We start from the raw sequence: 17,239 nt of genomic DNA, 5'->3' as shown, positions 1-17,239 counted from the left end.
GTTGTTTTTGTCCCTTCCTCTTTTTCCCCTATGATTTTATGCAACTTTTATGAGTGTTCTGCCTCTGCTGGCAAATAGATTGCAAACTGTTCTATTTGCATTATAATCTTTGTTCTCTGGTTTATCAGCTGTTGAATGCATCTCATACCCCATCTCTAAGGTTTCACATGCTAGTTCTTCTCTAAATATCTACTTCTTGATTCCCGTAAGTTTTACTTTTAATTGCTTATGGAAAAACACTAATGAAACAATGCACTGTCATTAGTTAGAAAGTGTGTGCAACTCAAGATACTTTGTTTACCACATTGATTTAAAATGATCCAGGTAATTATGCTATGTCTTAAGTATACACTAGATGGCGATTTACCACACTAAACACATACCAATAAAACTGATGAATTCAGTTATTTATTTCTTTGTGAGTTCTGTTTTTTGGAGCCATGGAATAAATACAAAAATTTTATAAGTCACTACATGATGACCTAAAAGCTTTTGTAATACTTTTTCAGTTTAGCTGTTATTCCTTTGTACAAAATTTTCGGAAGCTGTTGATTTCCTTTCCCTTAAAACATCCACCATAGCAAAAATGGTGTAACACTAGGCAAGTGAAGGTGAAACTCCTAGACTTTCATTTGCTTTTCACTTCAGCAGAGGCATGCAACTTTGAAAAAGTTGTGTGTGGTAAAACACACATGCAAAGAAAATTTTACCATTTCCAGTCTCTCCTAGTCTTGCCTACACAAAATACAGGAAGAGACAGACTAGATGATGCTACAGTTATTTAAAGTCATGCTCCAGAAGTCAACAAAATTAGATCTTTACTCCTAGATCCAGACTCTAGTCTGCTGTGCGTCTAACCAAGCCCTTAAGGATCTATACCCTGTTAAACCTACAGGAACCTTTCCCTCAACTCAATGGAGGCAAGTTTTAAATCTTCCTGGGCCTTCTCCTTGTTTTATAGGCAACACTGTGTACCCATCTTACAGGGATATTATGCAGTTACTTTCACCTTTGTGTTAAACACTTCAACTGTAGCTGGAGAGCAGCAGCTCAAAGTGTTCAAATAAATAACAGTAACTAATTCTAAAACCTCTGTATTTCTGAGGCAAATCTGAAATGGAAACAGAATTTGTTCACATATGAAACGTTTAATTGGCTTTCGACCACAAAACAACTTTTGGGGTGTGAATGCCCACAAAGCAGAAGGCCCCACCATTATATTTACAGTGCACCTGACATTTCCCGCTGGCTGCTGCTGGAGCTCTGCAGAAGGCAGACTTGCCACAGCACTCAAACTCTAAAGCACAAAACGAGAGTGCCAGATCTAGTTAGCATTGATGAAGAAATGTGCAGAAATTAAGACCTATTTTGCTGCATGCCTAAGACAAAATATTATACTGCTAAAATTACAATTTTATGTTCAGCTTTGCAAAGTTTTAACTCAATCTCCTGTTGGAAACATGTCCCAGCAGGACTGACTTCTGTATTCGCCTCTCCTTCCTTTAGTTTCCTTCCAGGACATAGAAGTAAACAGCCCTTTCCAGCATTGTGCTTATTCCACAACTGGAGGATTTGAGTTGATTTCAGCCAGGGGAAAACCAACTCTCTAAGCAAATGGCTTTGTCATCCTGTGTGTGCTCCAGGAGCTCTACACTGCCTTCTGGACTAAAAAAGGACCTGCACAAAACAAACAGGCCTTGTTGGTTTTTTCCTGTTCTTCTGGAAGATGTTTTTTTTTTTACCCTTGCAGAATGTTACTTGAAAGACAACTTTGTTAAAGAGCCTGTTGTGGACCACAAGGTCAAACAGGAGACTCTTATCTTCCTGATTTCTTTTTCTTTATTACCTGATTGTTTCATCTGTATTTATGTGTGATCTTATCCTGCAAGCAGCCTGAATACACAGCTCCTCCTTATTCCATTAGGTGCCCTGTAGGAGGGCTAACAGGGCATGTCTCAAGGTGCATTGCAACCCAAGGCTTTTGAGAGTGGTAAGAAAGACCCAAAGCTTTTCAGAGTGATAAGAAAGGGTTCGCTTGAAATCAAGCCCCACTCACGCCTTGCACGAAAACAAACTGCTGCCCCTGAGAATATGGAGACTACCACATCAACCGCAATTCTGAACACTTCTTCCTTTCAACCCTCATACCATATTTTTCATCCTTGAGCCTACGGGTATGAAAGAGTGAAGCAGTGCTTTCCTCTCTCCAAGAGGAAAGAAGTGTTATTTATTGGAGGAAGCTTTTTAAACAGTCAGTTTGGTTCTACTAATCTGGACCAACCGGTCTCCAACTCTTCTCTCCAGAGAGGCTACAGCTTTGGGTATACAGTCTGGCCCCAATTTTCAGCACAGTTTAAGGCTGAGTCAAAAATGTTTCTGATACAATTACAGATTGTCAAACATTTACAGAAATAACCATTTGTTAGTAGATGACACCTTCTCAACATTTTTGTAAAGATATTTCTTAACATGTTTTGGAAAGACTAACTAAGGAGGCCTCACACACACACATACAGTTTATAGTTGTCTTAAGACTGAACTACTACATTCAGTTTACTGTGTAGATGTTAGATGATTAATGTAGTCATAAGCTGTTCATGTAGGGTGAAATTCTACCACCACTGAAGGCCAATGGCAAAATCTTCTGGTTTAACCCACAAAGTAGTACCTTACTTGACTTGGAACACAGCACTTATTTAAAGCAGAGATTGGAGTCTCACAGACTGTAGGAGAAACACATTCGAAGCAATGACAGTTTTTTCCTGAGTTCACCATCTTCTGAATCAGATCCACAATAAGTAGCTCCATAAGTGCAACAGGCAACCAAATAGTAACCAGAGGAGCAGTCACCAAATACTTTCCTAGATACTTCACTTACTGCTGTGTTTCTAGGTCTGTGCTGGGTAATGGCTACAAAAGCAAGTTCTCTTATTAGAAAAGAGCATCAACAATCAACATTCCTGCTTCTTTGGCCAAGTATTTCTTCATGTGCTCTTTTATCTCCTCTCTAGATATTCTGGTTATTTACAGGAATAGTAAGAACTCACCTTCTCCACTGGAACAGTTTTTCTAAACATTGCTAAAAATGAGAAAGAATTTAACTGCATTAATCTCCCAGTGAGAAGGTACATTTAGCTCCACTGGTGGTAGACTCTTATCAGCCTTATCGACTACTTAGTTTGGCTGATATAGCAACAGCCATCTAAGCAGCAAACATTGCCATTTAGTGCTCCTTTTCCAGTGTGAATAAAGGCTGGGCAGGATGAAGACACAACAGTTTTTCTTTGTGGCATTATTGTTTCTCACAGGTTTCCCAGCAGTAAACAGCATAAGTCCAAATGAGACGAAGACAAAAAAAGCTAAACTCCCCAAAATCAAAAAGGAGAACAATGTCCTCTTGCTGAAAAAGAACAACTTTGATCGAGCATTGAAGGAAACGAAGTACCTGCTAGTGGAGTTCTGTGAGTACCCATCTCCGCTGCCTCTTACCCGGACGGCTCTGCAGAGCATGCCTAGTGCTGGGGCATTAACATATGCTTATTTTACTGTTGTTTTGTCCTCCAGTAGTCCTTGCTTGTTTTGCCCATGTATCTACTTCTGACTAAAACTACAATCATTTGTACTACAATTGTTCCTTTTTGGGGTGGTTAAGTATCAGTCTGTTACAAAAGAGCTATTGATATGAAGATGGGTTCACACATATGCACAGTCCTACTCAGCACTCTCTGCTTCCATAGCTTCATTTTGCAAGCATGTGTTTTGCAGCAGTAATGGGTGAAACTCTAGTTATTCAAAAGTCAGAGAGGGCTTTTATCTATCTCACATTTTTCTCAGTGCTGTAGTTCTTTTATGAGGTTTTTGCTGCATGGCATCTCTCCTCTATAGGTCTTTGGGCTTCAGGGAATAGCTCTTTACAACATTCTGGTATCTGTAATTTCATTACACAGGTCTGTAAGACTCTTTCCCTGAAATTAGCACTTGGTTAGGTGAAGGCAGGCTTGCGGTTCTTCTATTAGTTTCATGTACTACACGAGAGGAGGAAACAAGCAGGGCATTTTAAGTAATTTTATTAGTTAGAAGGTCTGGCCATCTGAACTGCATGCATTTCACAGTCTTACTGGAAAAAAAATGGAAGAAGCAAATGCCAAAAGCTATATCCTTGTGATGTTACTCATCTAGAAGTTCAGACGCTGCATCATTTCCCACTCCACAAACACGGAGCTGTATTTCCTGACACTCGACTGGCAGCAGCGAGCCCCAGTGCCAGAACAAAACAGCTCCAGGGGGTTTTATGCTGCAATTCATGCCATCTCCCAGCCTAAGGCTGCTGTTTGATGCACCGGTAATGCAATATAATGGTGAGCTGCCACCAGGACTAAAGAGCCAGGCCCCTGCCAGCCAGCCCAGCACCCCTCCCAGCACCAGCGTGCCTCTGGCCCTCCCACTGACCCATTTGGCTGAGCAGGCAGGGAACCGAGCACTTTTGGGGAAGGTTGGTTTAGCTCCCTGGTCCTTTGCTGGTTTAGCTCCCTGAACTGGCTCATTGACCAGTGCTGAGGAAATAACAGGAATACCTGGCCTGAGTGGGAGAGCTAGGCCTTTCTGCGCAGTGATGGCTGGCTGCTAGACTGGCTTAGTTAGACCACAGTACTACATCCGAGAGCCACATTACAATCATTTCAACCTGGTGAAAACCCATGTTGCCTCTGAAAAGAGCAATTTGGCATGCCTTGCCAGTGCCCAAAGTCACACATTCGCATTCCCATACCCAGAGCAGCAGCTGGAGTGACAGGGCACAAGGAAAGGCTCTGCCTGGCACAGAGGCATGATTTTCTGATCAAAGGAGGTTGGCTGAGTTCAAAAGCCTTTCTGAGTTTCTTTGCCAGTGGCCCTAGTCATAATACGCCCATCTATGATCTGTGTGAAGCTCATTAGAGAACAAGCGTTGCTTTAGAGCAGATTCCCCAGCAACCAGCACAGCTGGAGGAGAATTCAGCTGGTGTGTTTTACAGTAACACACTTTTAAAGATGTGATAAATATTGACGCTGTGAACACTCACTGGGCAAGGCTTTACCTGGATCCAAAGAGGACTATGGCCCTTCCATTAGCCTCCATTAGCCATTATCGCAGTGCTGAACCTTGCAGGGTCCCAGCATACTGAAATGCAAGGAGATGCAGTGGCTCTGGCTACACTGCCCTCCTGCAGCCCCCCTCTCATAGCACCACAAGGTGCAGGATGTTAAGGGGTTTTATGCAGCATCCCCCATTCACAGTGGCCTAGGGATAGTATTGATTTTGCACTGAAATATTCCTTCAGTGCAATTTTCTTTCGTTCCACATTACCTACCAGAGCCCAGTCTCACGAGGTAATGCTCATTCTATCCCTTCTCCAGATGATCACTTAAGCTCATGCTGAACTTGAACTGATGCGCCTATGATTTCATGCATACGTGCCTTGTGTTTAGTGCTTTGCTGGATCATGAATGATCATTTTGCCTGTAGCAGGACTGAGGTCAAAATGCATAGATACTTCATGTTTCCCATTAGACACCACATACTGGGATCAGTGAGGAGCGTGGTTATAGCAGTAGAGATAAGGCAGTCCTGTAGGAGACAGCAGTGTAACTAAAAAGTGATGGAAATTTCCAGGAAGAGCCATTTCTGTCAAACAAACAGGAAAGGACAGTGCTCAAGACAGGAGTATTTTCTGAGACAGGTTTATTGTGGAAGTATCTATAGATTATGGGCAACAGACTCTTTAATCTGCATATGACCACAAAAGCTCTGGCTCTGTTCCTTGGGCTTGCAACCTTGATCTGCTGCACTATTGACTGTGCCTTGCTCACTGAGCTCTGTACACACACCCACCAGACTCATATATAGCTTCTTAGCCTTAAATTACATAAACATCTTTCAAACTAGTGCTCATTTGGAGGAAGTGCTAGAGAGAGACACACAAACTGAAAATCCCCAAGCTATCCTGAATTTGAAAGGGCTATTTGAAATTAAGGCAATAACCTAATTTAGCAGAAGTGTGCATAATTTATTCTTTTGCCTCCCTACCAAACCTGAACAACAACAAAATAAATATAGGTCAGCCTGAAAGGAAAACATCTGCATTTTTTCCAACAACAGTAACAAAAAAACAGACTAATGAATTAATAAAATAATTTTATTTTGATCACACCAAACATTTAATCAATCTCAAAACAATTTTATGAAGCTTTACATATCTCTGATATCCCACTCTCCTCACTACTTTTTTCTTCAGAAGCAAAGGACAAACAGATCTTCCCCTTCTCATCTTCAGAAAAAGCCAAGATGAAATACTGCTCCCCAACCTCACCCTGCTCCAGTCATCCTCACTGTATGCTGGATTGGATTCCAGCTTGATGTATCTATCTGAAGGGCTTACCTTTACGGATTGCCCTTCCTCCCAGAAACAATACAGTCATCTATAGTCCCTGCAGAAAATCATGAAATCAGTCACAAGACCAACTGGCTCCAGAGCCCAGATTCATCACCTGGAAATCACTAGCCTCATTCCCACTAGTGCCCTTCAGAGTCAGGCCACTACCTAGCCACTAGGGCAGTGAGAGACCACTCTGCAGTGATGAGGGAAACCTGAGTTCACAGCGCTCAAACAGCTAGTTCATTTGCCATAATTATTTGCATTGCCACAGCAGAGAGAGGCTAAAGACAAGATGTGGACATGCACTTGCACACAGAGGCCAAAAAATATTTTGCATCCTAGTATTTTACATCCTGCTCTTTAAAATAGGCTATGTAAATAAACAATCTATGTGAACATGGAACTATTAAGGGAAAACAGGATAACAAGAGATAAAGTAATATTCCCCAGATCACACAAGAAATCTGTGGGGCTGCCAGGAATTAGTTTCAGAAATTCAGAATTAATGGAAGACCTCAGACTCTTCTCCTCTTGACATGTTGTCAGTTATAGAGAAATAGAGAATGCAAAGGAATTCTACACTTTCTTAGAAAGTGAAATTTGTTCTGGTGCTGTACCAAGATGGAAAAAAGTTCAAGCTGTAAACTTTGATTCAGTGCTCTAGGATCTGGCCTAGACCCACCCCAACCCTCTCCCTGTTTATATCATTACTTACTTACCAGTCTCACAATACTCATCAGGTGGAGCCTGCTCTGATGCCTTCTACCTGGTGCCTCTCAAGTCCTCCTAGTGCCCTCCAGCTCCACCTTCACTGTGTCCCAGGTCTGCTTTATTTCAACCAATATTTACTATAAAAAGATAGGCTGATTTCTGGCAAGCAGCATGAGGCTACACTAGTCAGCTGAGCAAAGTTCACAGTGTGAAGTTTCAGCACAGATACTAAGTAACAACCCAGAAATCTGACTCCCTCCTACCTTCATCCCAGCTGCTTTCTGCAGCAAGGAAACAACCAGCGTCCCAGCTTCTCTTTGCGTTCTGGGGAAGGAAGAGAGAACAATCTCTGAAAACCATGAGAGCTGCACACAGCAATGTGACTGCCTTCCTGGAGACGGAGGCTGAGCTGCCTGCCTCGCTGAGTTACATGCCTTGTATGTAACTTAATAGCACCTAATCTCAAAGCACACACTTCTGCTGCCTGGTCTGTGGCATCTTCCTACATGTTAAACAGCTCTAAGTATTACTCAAAGGTCTACTAGCATAGGGAAAAGAGAGCGCTTGTTAGCAGCAGAACATAGACCTTATATTGGTGTTGTCTGCATGGGGGAGTTTTACTATTTACACCATGCATTCTTGGTTGACCTTAATTACAGAACAGGGTTGCTTTTTAGTTTGACCTGCACATCTTGGAAGGAGGAAAAACTACATAAAAAATTCCAAGCACTTTGATGAAAATATGTCACCACAGGGAGGACAAATTGTATCCACAAGTACACTCATAAACACAAGCACAACGTCACACCATTACAAACTGTAAACATTTCAAGTCACCTGTTAGCCTCTCATTTTCCCAGGTAGAGAAGGAGCAGGACAGCAACTGTGATCAAGCACTGTCTAAATGCAGAAAAACACATCTCTGAATTAATTTCTCAAGACAGGAGGAAATCCTTCCATAAATCCTTTTCAACTGTCAGAATGGTTTTTACAGGACTGTGCAGGACTCTCCATGGAAGAACAGCGCTCAGTTCTTCCAAGCTGTATGGTGAATACCACTCATGTTTAAGGCTTTCCCAGCCCCTAGAGCCAGGAATAGCCCCCAGAACATGTCTACTGCCAAAAAGTAAAAGGCAGTGCATCATTCCCTAGCAGCAACTGACCACATGGTGATGGAAAGGAGAAATGTTAAATGCATTCAAAGACAGTGACTGCTCCTGCAAAGAAGCAGGTACTAAACTGTTCTTTATACGCACTGGCAATTCAATGAATTTGAACATAGCAGAGCCATGTTATGGTCAGGGATAAAGACCATCTTTGAGCTGGAGGGCAAATGAGGACTGGAGGAGAATGCCCAGGGTGGCTCTGGTATCTCTATTCACGGTAATATTTAAAATGAGATTAGTTAAACGGCTGTTAAGAAGAATTTAGATATGGTTAAGCTTGCCTTAGGTCAGATCAATGACCTGTTAGAGCCCCTTCAGGCTGTAGCTCTGTAATCCTTTAACCTGCTAGTTGCGTACTTTGGAACTCGGACTGGCCGCCAAGCATGCGCGCTGCTGACTTTCTGCAGCACGTTAGAAACACCTGGGAGAGCGCGCACACAGATGGAAGTTTGACTCCCCAGACCTTAAGGAGTAACAGCTCCAGTCCTGTTCACTCCAAAGTCTTTGGTCCTGGGTATACATAGGGAATAACCTTGCAACATGCAAGGTGTGCAGACCTTGTGCTGCTGCTTTGTATTCGAAGTGCACCTGCATTTTTAGGAAGTGATGTTTATCTAGTCTCACACAAGGTCCATGCATCCAACGAGGCACTGGGTCAGCGGTAGTGTTCCTGCAGTCTCTGACTGACAATCTATGCTGAGAGCGCGATGTTAAACAGGCAAGATGGGGGTTACTCTTAAAGACAAACAAGAAGGCACAGAAGCCGAAGGTGACGTTACTGAAAAAGCAGAAGTTGTTGTCCAGATCAGTAGCTCATAAGAATAGTGATTTCTAGAGAGCAGGAGGAACACAACTGATTTTAAATCAATGAGTAAACCAGATAGCTCACTCACAAAGCCAATATCCAAAACATATTCCTGTCCTAAGAACTGATTTCAACATATAGTGGTTTCCTCTCCATGCTTGGCTTGTCTGGGTGAACGCAAATAGTTCAAAAACACCTAGAGCAGGTGCATCTCAACTATATTTCTTACAGGAACCTAATGCAGTATGAAAGGTACTGGGATGTAGGTGCCTCATTTCTGTAGGCTGCTTTGGCAATCACAGCCTCTTAGGAGTAAGTCTTCTGAGAAGAGTTGCTTGTTTGCACAATATGCATACTAAAATGAGCAGGACAGTGGAAACACATGTCTGGGCAGGTACAAGAGACAGCAGATGATGCTGCATTTGCCTGCTGCAGAGACACATACCATTTACCATTTGGGTAGGTGTCTCTCATACACGCTTACTTTACTGAATACTTTGAATAAGGATCCAAATTCTAGAATAATCCTCAGTATTTGCAGAGCGGAAGATCTTAAAATACATTGCAAACATTAGATTAGCTCAGTTTAAAGGTACAGAGGTTGACACAGGAGATTATGGGCTGTATTTGGCTCTGGGAAAGAGAACAGAAACTCATTCAAGGTCATACAAGAAAGTCTGCAACAGAAGCAAGATTAACATCCTGCTTTTCTGAATTTCACTCTACTACATTAAACACAAAACTATCTTTCCTCTCAAGAGCCTTCCACAGAGAAAATTATATATCTGTAGAGAAATTGTAAAAGCAGCCCACACAGTAAAAGATGAAAAGTGGGACTGCTGAAATTATTTCCTGACCATGCCAGAAACTAACAGCTAGATCATCGGTATTTAGCATGACAACAGGCAGATGCACAATGCTTGCAGCAATCACTAGACCATCAATATAGACTGCAGGATGAAATCGGAGGCCAACACCAATTAACTAACTCATCATACTTACATGTACACGCACTTGAAGAATGCTTTAGGGCTGTTAAAAACATTTATATGTTAGCAAAAATCACCCTCTGCCCACATTTCAATATTTTAGTTCAGTAAGTTGCGCTATGAAAAAACCAGCAGTGCCTCATTCAGGTTGTTAATGAGTTCAAGAGAAATAGCCTCCCAAAGTATGAGATTTCTGATTTTTTTCCCCACTTTTACCACAGCTATTCAATGTGGCTTTAAGCAAAACACACTATGACTCTGACTCCCTTTCTAAAATAGAGGTGATGACATCTGACGATACACCCTTGACCCTGATCCTTGTGCAGTCATGCTCCGAGTTCTCCAGAGCAGCAGCGCTTGTTTCTCATAGAATGTTTTACACTGTCTAGAACAAAAGTACTAATAGTTTGAGCTACAAAAATTTCTATTTTTGACAAAAATCTGTATTTTCTTTCAGTTCATCAGGCTTTGCTTTGAAAGTGGATGTGATTTCACATTAATCAAGTTCTCTGGTTGTCCACAGAAAACAAAACTGGCAAAATTTGAGTTGCTGACATATGAGATAGGTAGAATATAAAAAGGATGTTTAAATCCTCAAATATGCAGGTTTTCTTATACATCAGGAAATAGAAAATGTGGCAATCCTCCCACTCCATCTCTCCTTTGGGGAATGAGGGTGTATCTAAGATTTGTTCTACATGATCATTAGAGGGATGTGTTCAAACAGCAGTATCTAAATTAAGAGAAACTTTAGAAATCGAGGGAAATGATGAAAAATATGACCATATTTCTTCAGTGTGTGGCTTCCCCTTACAAAGGCAACATGCCAATACTCTCTGATTGTCTGTGGCTGTAGAAATGGTGCTCCAGGCAGGATCTCCCCTACCAAGTTTATAAAAAAGTGACTGGTTGCAGATTAATTTTTATCAAAAAGAAAAACAGAGTACTCAACTCTCTCCATCCGCTGACAAAATGCACCTTGGGAGGTTCATGTCTGTTTTGAAAAGGATACCTCACAAAACTGCAATGACACAGTGGGAGAGGGAATTTAATGATGCTCGCAAGAGAGGTCAAAAACACTATCTAGGAAAAAAGAAAAAAAACCCCAATGCCATAAGTTATCCTCTATTTATTTACAAGTAAAATAAAACTACTGATAATGAAGGCATTTTCCCATTATTAAATACAATGCATTACTAAGGTGATAGCATTTCAAGGGCCTCTCACTTCTGCCAGCTGGGGCACAGCACACCTGTATACGAAAGTGGGGGTCTGAGCTTAGATATCTCACCACCAGGCATCTCTGCGCTGGTGATCTTGCTGCTAACTCCAGCAAGTCCCATCTGCACCTGTCCTTGTACTCTGCTGGTGCCCTGCTCTCCTCGAGCGCGAGCCTGCGATGCTGGGGTAGCCTCGGCAGCAGCTTCGCTGCCCCCAGGTCCAAAGCAATCAGTGTCAAGAAAATCTGAAACAAGGGAAGTGAAACAAAACTCAAGAAAAGGCTCCAAATAAATGGACTGACGATTTCCTGCAACACTGAAGTGACTGGAAAAATAAAGCACCTAGGTGGCAAACAAAGAATGAGTGGAATAAAAAGGAATTGATGGAAAGCTGAAGAGGAGTCTAATCACTCAGGAAAGTCGGGGAAGCATGATGGATGCTGCCACATGCTTTGTGGGTAGTCAAGGAAACAGTCTTTATCTGTCTGATGAAGAAGGTTCTTCACTTCTCCATTTCAGTTACCACCTCTCCCAGCTTCAAACCACGAGCTGGCCTGAAGTCCACAAATGCTAACTCTGAATATCCAAACAGACAAGTTATGCTTTGTACCTGCAACTCTGCCTCTTCAGGACACTCAGTGACGAGAGATCATTTCCAGAACAAACTGTTCATGTGGGATTAAAATATTTCAGAGGAAAATGGATCTTAAGAATACCAGCCAGTCAACATACATGTCTAACGTCCATAAAGTTTGTTATTCACTGTATATTCACTGTATCTTCAGACAGTCCTCTAGGGCTTGCTTCTGTCTGGAGTTAACCATCCATGATATGGCTTCTTCCCAAAAGAATCCTATTTCACTGGCATTTGAGCTCCAAATTCCCAGCTCTGGTAAAACAGCTGTGCAATCTCAGGTTACAAAGAAAAAAGTTATTATATTGAAATTGCTTCTGGTGTAAACCATTGCCTTGGAATTAGCTACAAGGTACTGGTCTCTAACTGGCTTCTTGCTTGTTATTCCAAGAGCACTCTGTTCAAGCCAATATATCCCTCTAAGTTGAAAGCCGAATAACTCAATCCAACTACTCTAGGCTGACTCTGTCACATACAATATTCGTACAGTTATTAAGTATTAGCATTCTTAAAGGGCATAGCAAGTCCATGCTCACTCACCACATCCTATGCCATTAAAAAGCACACATATCTTTACACTCATTTTAAGCAAAAACATTCCATAAAGGCTCAACACTATCCCAAATCAACAACAAGATTTTTACATGCTAGATATGCTATTTCTTATGTTGACAGGCCAGAAATTCTAATAGATAGCCTGCTTTTCTGTAGTTACATCTACCAAACTCCACCTGGACTGAGATACCACTCTTTAGTGATGACAGATAACACATTACAAACTTGTTGGGGAAAAGGCTGGTAAGACCGTTTTTGTAATTAGGAAAAAGAAAGTTTAAACTAGGATAAAATCTATCAGAGAAAAATCTCTCTGTAAAATCAAAATACATTGATTTGATGAAACAGGAATTTTACAGGCAATTAGAACACAATTTGCTTTAGACTGATGCCTTAAGGCGCGTTTACTTTATTTAGAGAAGTACCTCCTATTCATCACCATGGTAGTGATCCCTAACTTTGGTTCTACTAGTAAGGATCCTATTTGGCGTATTATCAGCTGGAGTAGCTGTTCCAGTGCCTGGTTCATAAAAGCTCTGAGCCAAGCTAAGTTTATGCATGTAAGAATCTGAAAGGCTCTATCAGGTTAATATTTTGAGAAAATAATATTATTTAACACTACAATACTCCTCACTGTAGCAGTTGAGTGGAAGGAAATGATCGATGGCTGGGATTCAGAGCAAGAATGATGATGATGAATAATGCAAGAAATGTGACTGATCCCTGAGTTAGATCAGAGGTTTTATCTTTCATTCATTTATTAAAACTTGTATAGAAATGATTATTCATTTGCTGTTTACAGTTATGCAGGGTAATGTCTTAATCAGGCAGGCTATAGAAAAAATTATATATATATATATATATATATATAATTCTATGAAAGAATGAAAGTTACTTTGCTAGATTTCTGATTTGGAACATATATATATGTGTGTGTGTATATCTATATATATATCCATATCCACGCAAATAAGCGCACATATATGTGTGTAGGAAAACAGACTAACTGGACGTTTTTTGCATATTCTTGTTTGAAGAGTATATTGATGAAATTAAAAAGTTTCTGTGCAGAGTCTAAAAAAAAAGCTTTTGCTCTTTATAGTAAAGCAAAATTAACAAGATAGGGCATTCCAAATTTATCTAAACGAAGTTTAATTAACTTTCTTTTCAACCCAAGTTGCAAAACGGTAAAACTCCAGGCCTTCACCTCTTATTTACCTTTGAATAAGGAGCAGCAATGTGCACCTAGTTGCTTTCTCTTGCGTTTCTTCATGAGTCTATAGCTTACAATTGCAGAGCCCGGATGCAAACGCGCCTTCTCCTTTCTCCGAACACACAACTGCTGTCTGAGCTAGAGGATGGGCTGCCACATGTCACACAAATATCTGTTCTTTTAGATCTACAGCCAGTCTCTAAAGACTCTGAAATATTCTTTTATTTTCTCTTCTTATCTCCTCCATATCTTATCTGGCAAAAGTAGTTCCTGCATTACAAAAGTTTGTCTCAGTGAAGTGCTTTCAAAAATCACGTATCTTATCAAAGAGTCTCAATAAGAAAATATCTAACTCTACCCTTGGACTCCCCTTTCAAACTCATATCCAACCATGAGGTATGACTCATATCCATATTCAGTTAGTAAAACTATTTTTTTTAACCCTATGTGATCTTTTTCCTACAAAAGACTATTCTAACAACAGTCTGAAAACTATTCTAACAAACAACCAGTTCTATTGGTTGTTCACTGTGAACAGTCCAAGCACACGTGGAATGGTGAATAATTAGAATCAACAGAAAGAAGTTTCTGATGATTTAAAGACAGCTTGTCAGTTATTTCAGAGCCATAAATAAATTTAACCAACTCTTCCAACTACTACTTGACAATTTCCACTAGTAAGCTCCACACTGCAGACTGTGTAACTCATTCTCTCTTGGTTGGCCCCTTTCAGATGTTTCCTTATCTCAGCTATCTCAGAACCTGTCCGAAGAATTTGCTGAGGCTGCCCGACAGCTTAAAAAAGAAGCTCCAAGAATCCAATTTGGCAAAATTGATGTCACAGACCAACATGATTTGAGAAAAGAATTTAATATCCAGCAGTTTCCTTCTGTGAAGTTTTTTGTAGATGGCAGCAGGAAAGATCCCATTGACTGCAAAGGTAAACTGTCTTTTGCACTGCTGAGGGCATATAATTACAGGAAAACTAATCTGTTACATCCTTGTGCAGGCAACACGTAAATGCTCAGATAAAGAATATGCAAGTTGCCAAACTGATTTTGCCCATGATATTAAATGTACAGTTACCTCTGTATCCATACAAGAACTTGGATTTGAATGCACCTCCCAATCTGAATATACTTCTCTATGTGTAATTCACAGTCGGCCAAATTCATTATTGGCATAATTCTATCGAGTGCAGTGAATTACTCCAAGATAGGGCATCCCAACTTTTAACAGTGGGAATAAGATGACTTATTCCCATGAACTACAATAAGCATGAATGAAAGTTATATCAAAGGAGGATATGGTCCCAAACCTGCTTGTTTTGCACTTTTATCAGCTCACTGCAATTTCCATGGATAGTGTCTCTACAGAAGTAGGCTGAAGTAATACTCTACATATTTTAACAATGAATTTAGACTACATTAAGTTCCTCAGTATACAGGTTACACTTCTAAGTTAACTAAAAGAATTTTGCATTTAGCCATCAGAGGGAGCTCATATGTGGCTCAGAAAAAAAGGAAAAGAAAAAAATAATTATTTTATTTAAAATCATTAAGCAAAGACCAGAATATTGGAATATGACCAACTTGAACAAACCTGGGAAATCTAGCCCTTATTAGAGCTTTTCTCTCATTGAAAATGTGTACAAGTTTTTTTTTTCTCCCCTCTAAAATGATGAACAGAGTTGACCAGAAATACATGTCTTAGCCAAGTGTCTGTTCTGTTCATGGAATCTGCTCAGTTGGGTCACAAGTTCCATACAATATTCCCTGCCACCCCCGGTGCCAAAAAGGGACCTGAAGCTTGCCCTCCTGAGCATGTACACAAAGAGGGGTCTGATTTCTCTAACTGCTGAGCTCCCCACGGCTGCTACTGATGAAAGCTGATCTGAAGTGTTTCCGAGACTTACTTCTCCTTGTATATCAGCTATTGAATTTCTTACCAAGGTCCCACCTTGATTTATGCAAACAACAGCTGCTGCACAAATGCCAGTGAAGGTATGATTTGCTCCACTGACCATTTACTACCAGTGCTGACACATGAGAATGAAAGCACCCAAATCGAGTCTTTGATTAAATCTACAGGGTTGACAAGAGAACATCTTCTAAACTGGTGAACTTGACAGATATACTTTTGAGAAACAGTGAATACAGAGCACCTTAACACAGCATGCACACAGTCGTACTTCGGCAGAGAGCAGTTATTTAAGGGACACCTACTAACAAGGTGCAAGAAGTTAAGAAACTGTCTTCTGTTCTATGGTTTGCCCAAGACAAGATTAACTGTTCAGAACACATGCACCACCAATGATAGCTCAGCTATTTCTGTTGACCGGTAAATTATTATACACAACAACTAGTAAAATTTTACCTATCAGATATAATTTTTAAACTACTCAAGAATTGGCAACTGAAAATGCACAGCAACCACCTAGCGAGCTATTATACAAAACCTATAAATACGAATACAAAAGAAATTCTAGACATCGCTTAAATTAAAAAATCCATCCAAGTATTTGATGGAACTTCCTGAATGGTTGTCTGACAGTGGACATAACATGAATGACAAATCTTAGCCTTTGTAAAATCATTATTTACAGCTCCAAAGCCTGAATTTGGCCCACAGAAACTTAACTACAGGTTATATAAAGCAAACCAATAGAGAGATTAACCAAATGAAATATGTGCTGATATATAAACTGAAGAGCTTGATTCCCCATTTAGACAGCAGAAGTCAAACACTGTTTGGCCACTAGATACTGCTCTGTGCTTTGCTCTGCAGCCTATACTCTCCTGAGTGGATGTATGCCTACTCAGCCATTAAAAAAAAAAAAAAAAAAAAAAAAAGTATTTTGAACTGGTTGCAGAGAAGGCTGCTTCAAAATGACTTAATGGCAGTAAAATAAATTAGTCTGACTCAATCTTGATCTTGTCATATTGCTAAATTGCACAGTACCAGGACTTGCATTTTTGATAACTCACTTGTACTGTACATCTTGACTCTAACACTGCACATTTTCTTTCATATACATCTTTCTTAACTCTTTGCTGGACTCTTGCTCTACTTTAGCAAGGGTGTCATACACACAGAAATGAAAGGGCTACTTTAAGGCTGAGATTTTCAACTGTTGAGCTTCAATTCATAGCTCTTTTGAAAATATCATAGCTATAAACTATGTATTTTAAAGAAACTCAACAGTCCTAAAACTCCTGAAAGCTTAAAGAAAATCAACCAAATACAACAGACTGACTGTAAACTCAGCAGAACTGACAGCTGTAATTTGGGACCCAAAAGATGGAACGATCAAGAATTAAAGAGCAACTTTGACAGTTTTCAGCTTCAGTTCTCATGTCAAAACTAAAAAGTGAAGCTGCAACACCACAGAGGAATTTTAACATGTCTCTGTACCTATCAGATCCCTTCTGCAGCAGCAAAGGAACAATTTTGACACCTAATTTAATTGAATAGACAGTTCAATAAACTCTGTAATTGGCTGGAAGTCATTTTGGATTAAACCTCAGGTCAAT

The 17,239-nt window shown here is 40.4% G+C and overlaps 1 protein-coding gene across 1 annotated transcript in view; it reads left to right on the top strand.

Annotated features, from left to right (window-relative positions):
- Positions 1–1,950: 1,950 nt before the first annotated feature.
- PDILT (protein disulfide isomerase like, testis expressed) overlaps positions 1,951–17,239 on the top strand; it is a 28,815-nt gene continuing 13,526 nt past the window's right edge. Inside the window, 3 exon segments of the mRNA XM_062588604.1 lie at positions 1,951–1,990; positions 3,309–3,461; positions 14,440–14,646. Of these exon segments, the coding sequence (XP_062444588.1) occupies positions 1,951–1,990; positions 3,309–3,461; positions 14,440–14,646 (400 nt within the window).

The sequence above is a fragment of the Rhea pennata genome, chromosome 15, assembly GCF_028389875.1.
Source record: "Rhea pennata isolate bPtePen1 chromosome 15, bPtePen1.pri, whole genome shotgun sequence".
Lineage (NCBI taxonomy): Eukaryota > Metazoa > Chordata > Aves > Rheiformes > Rheidae > Rhea > Rhea pennata.
The sequence above is the reverse complement of the archived record's forward strand: the minus strand, read 5'-3'. Positions and strand labels throughout refer to the sequence as shown.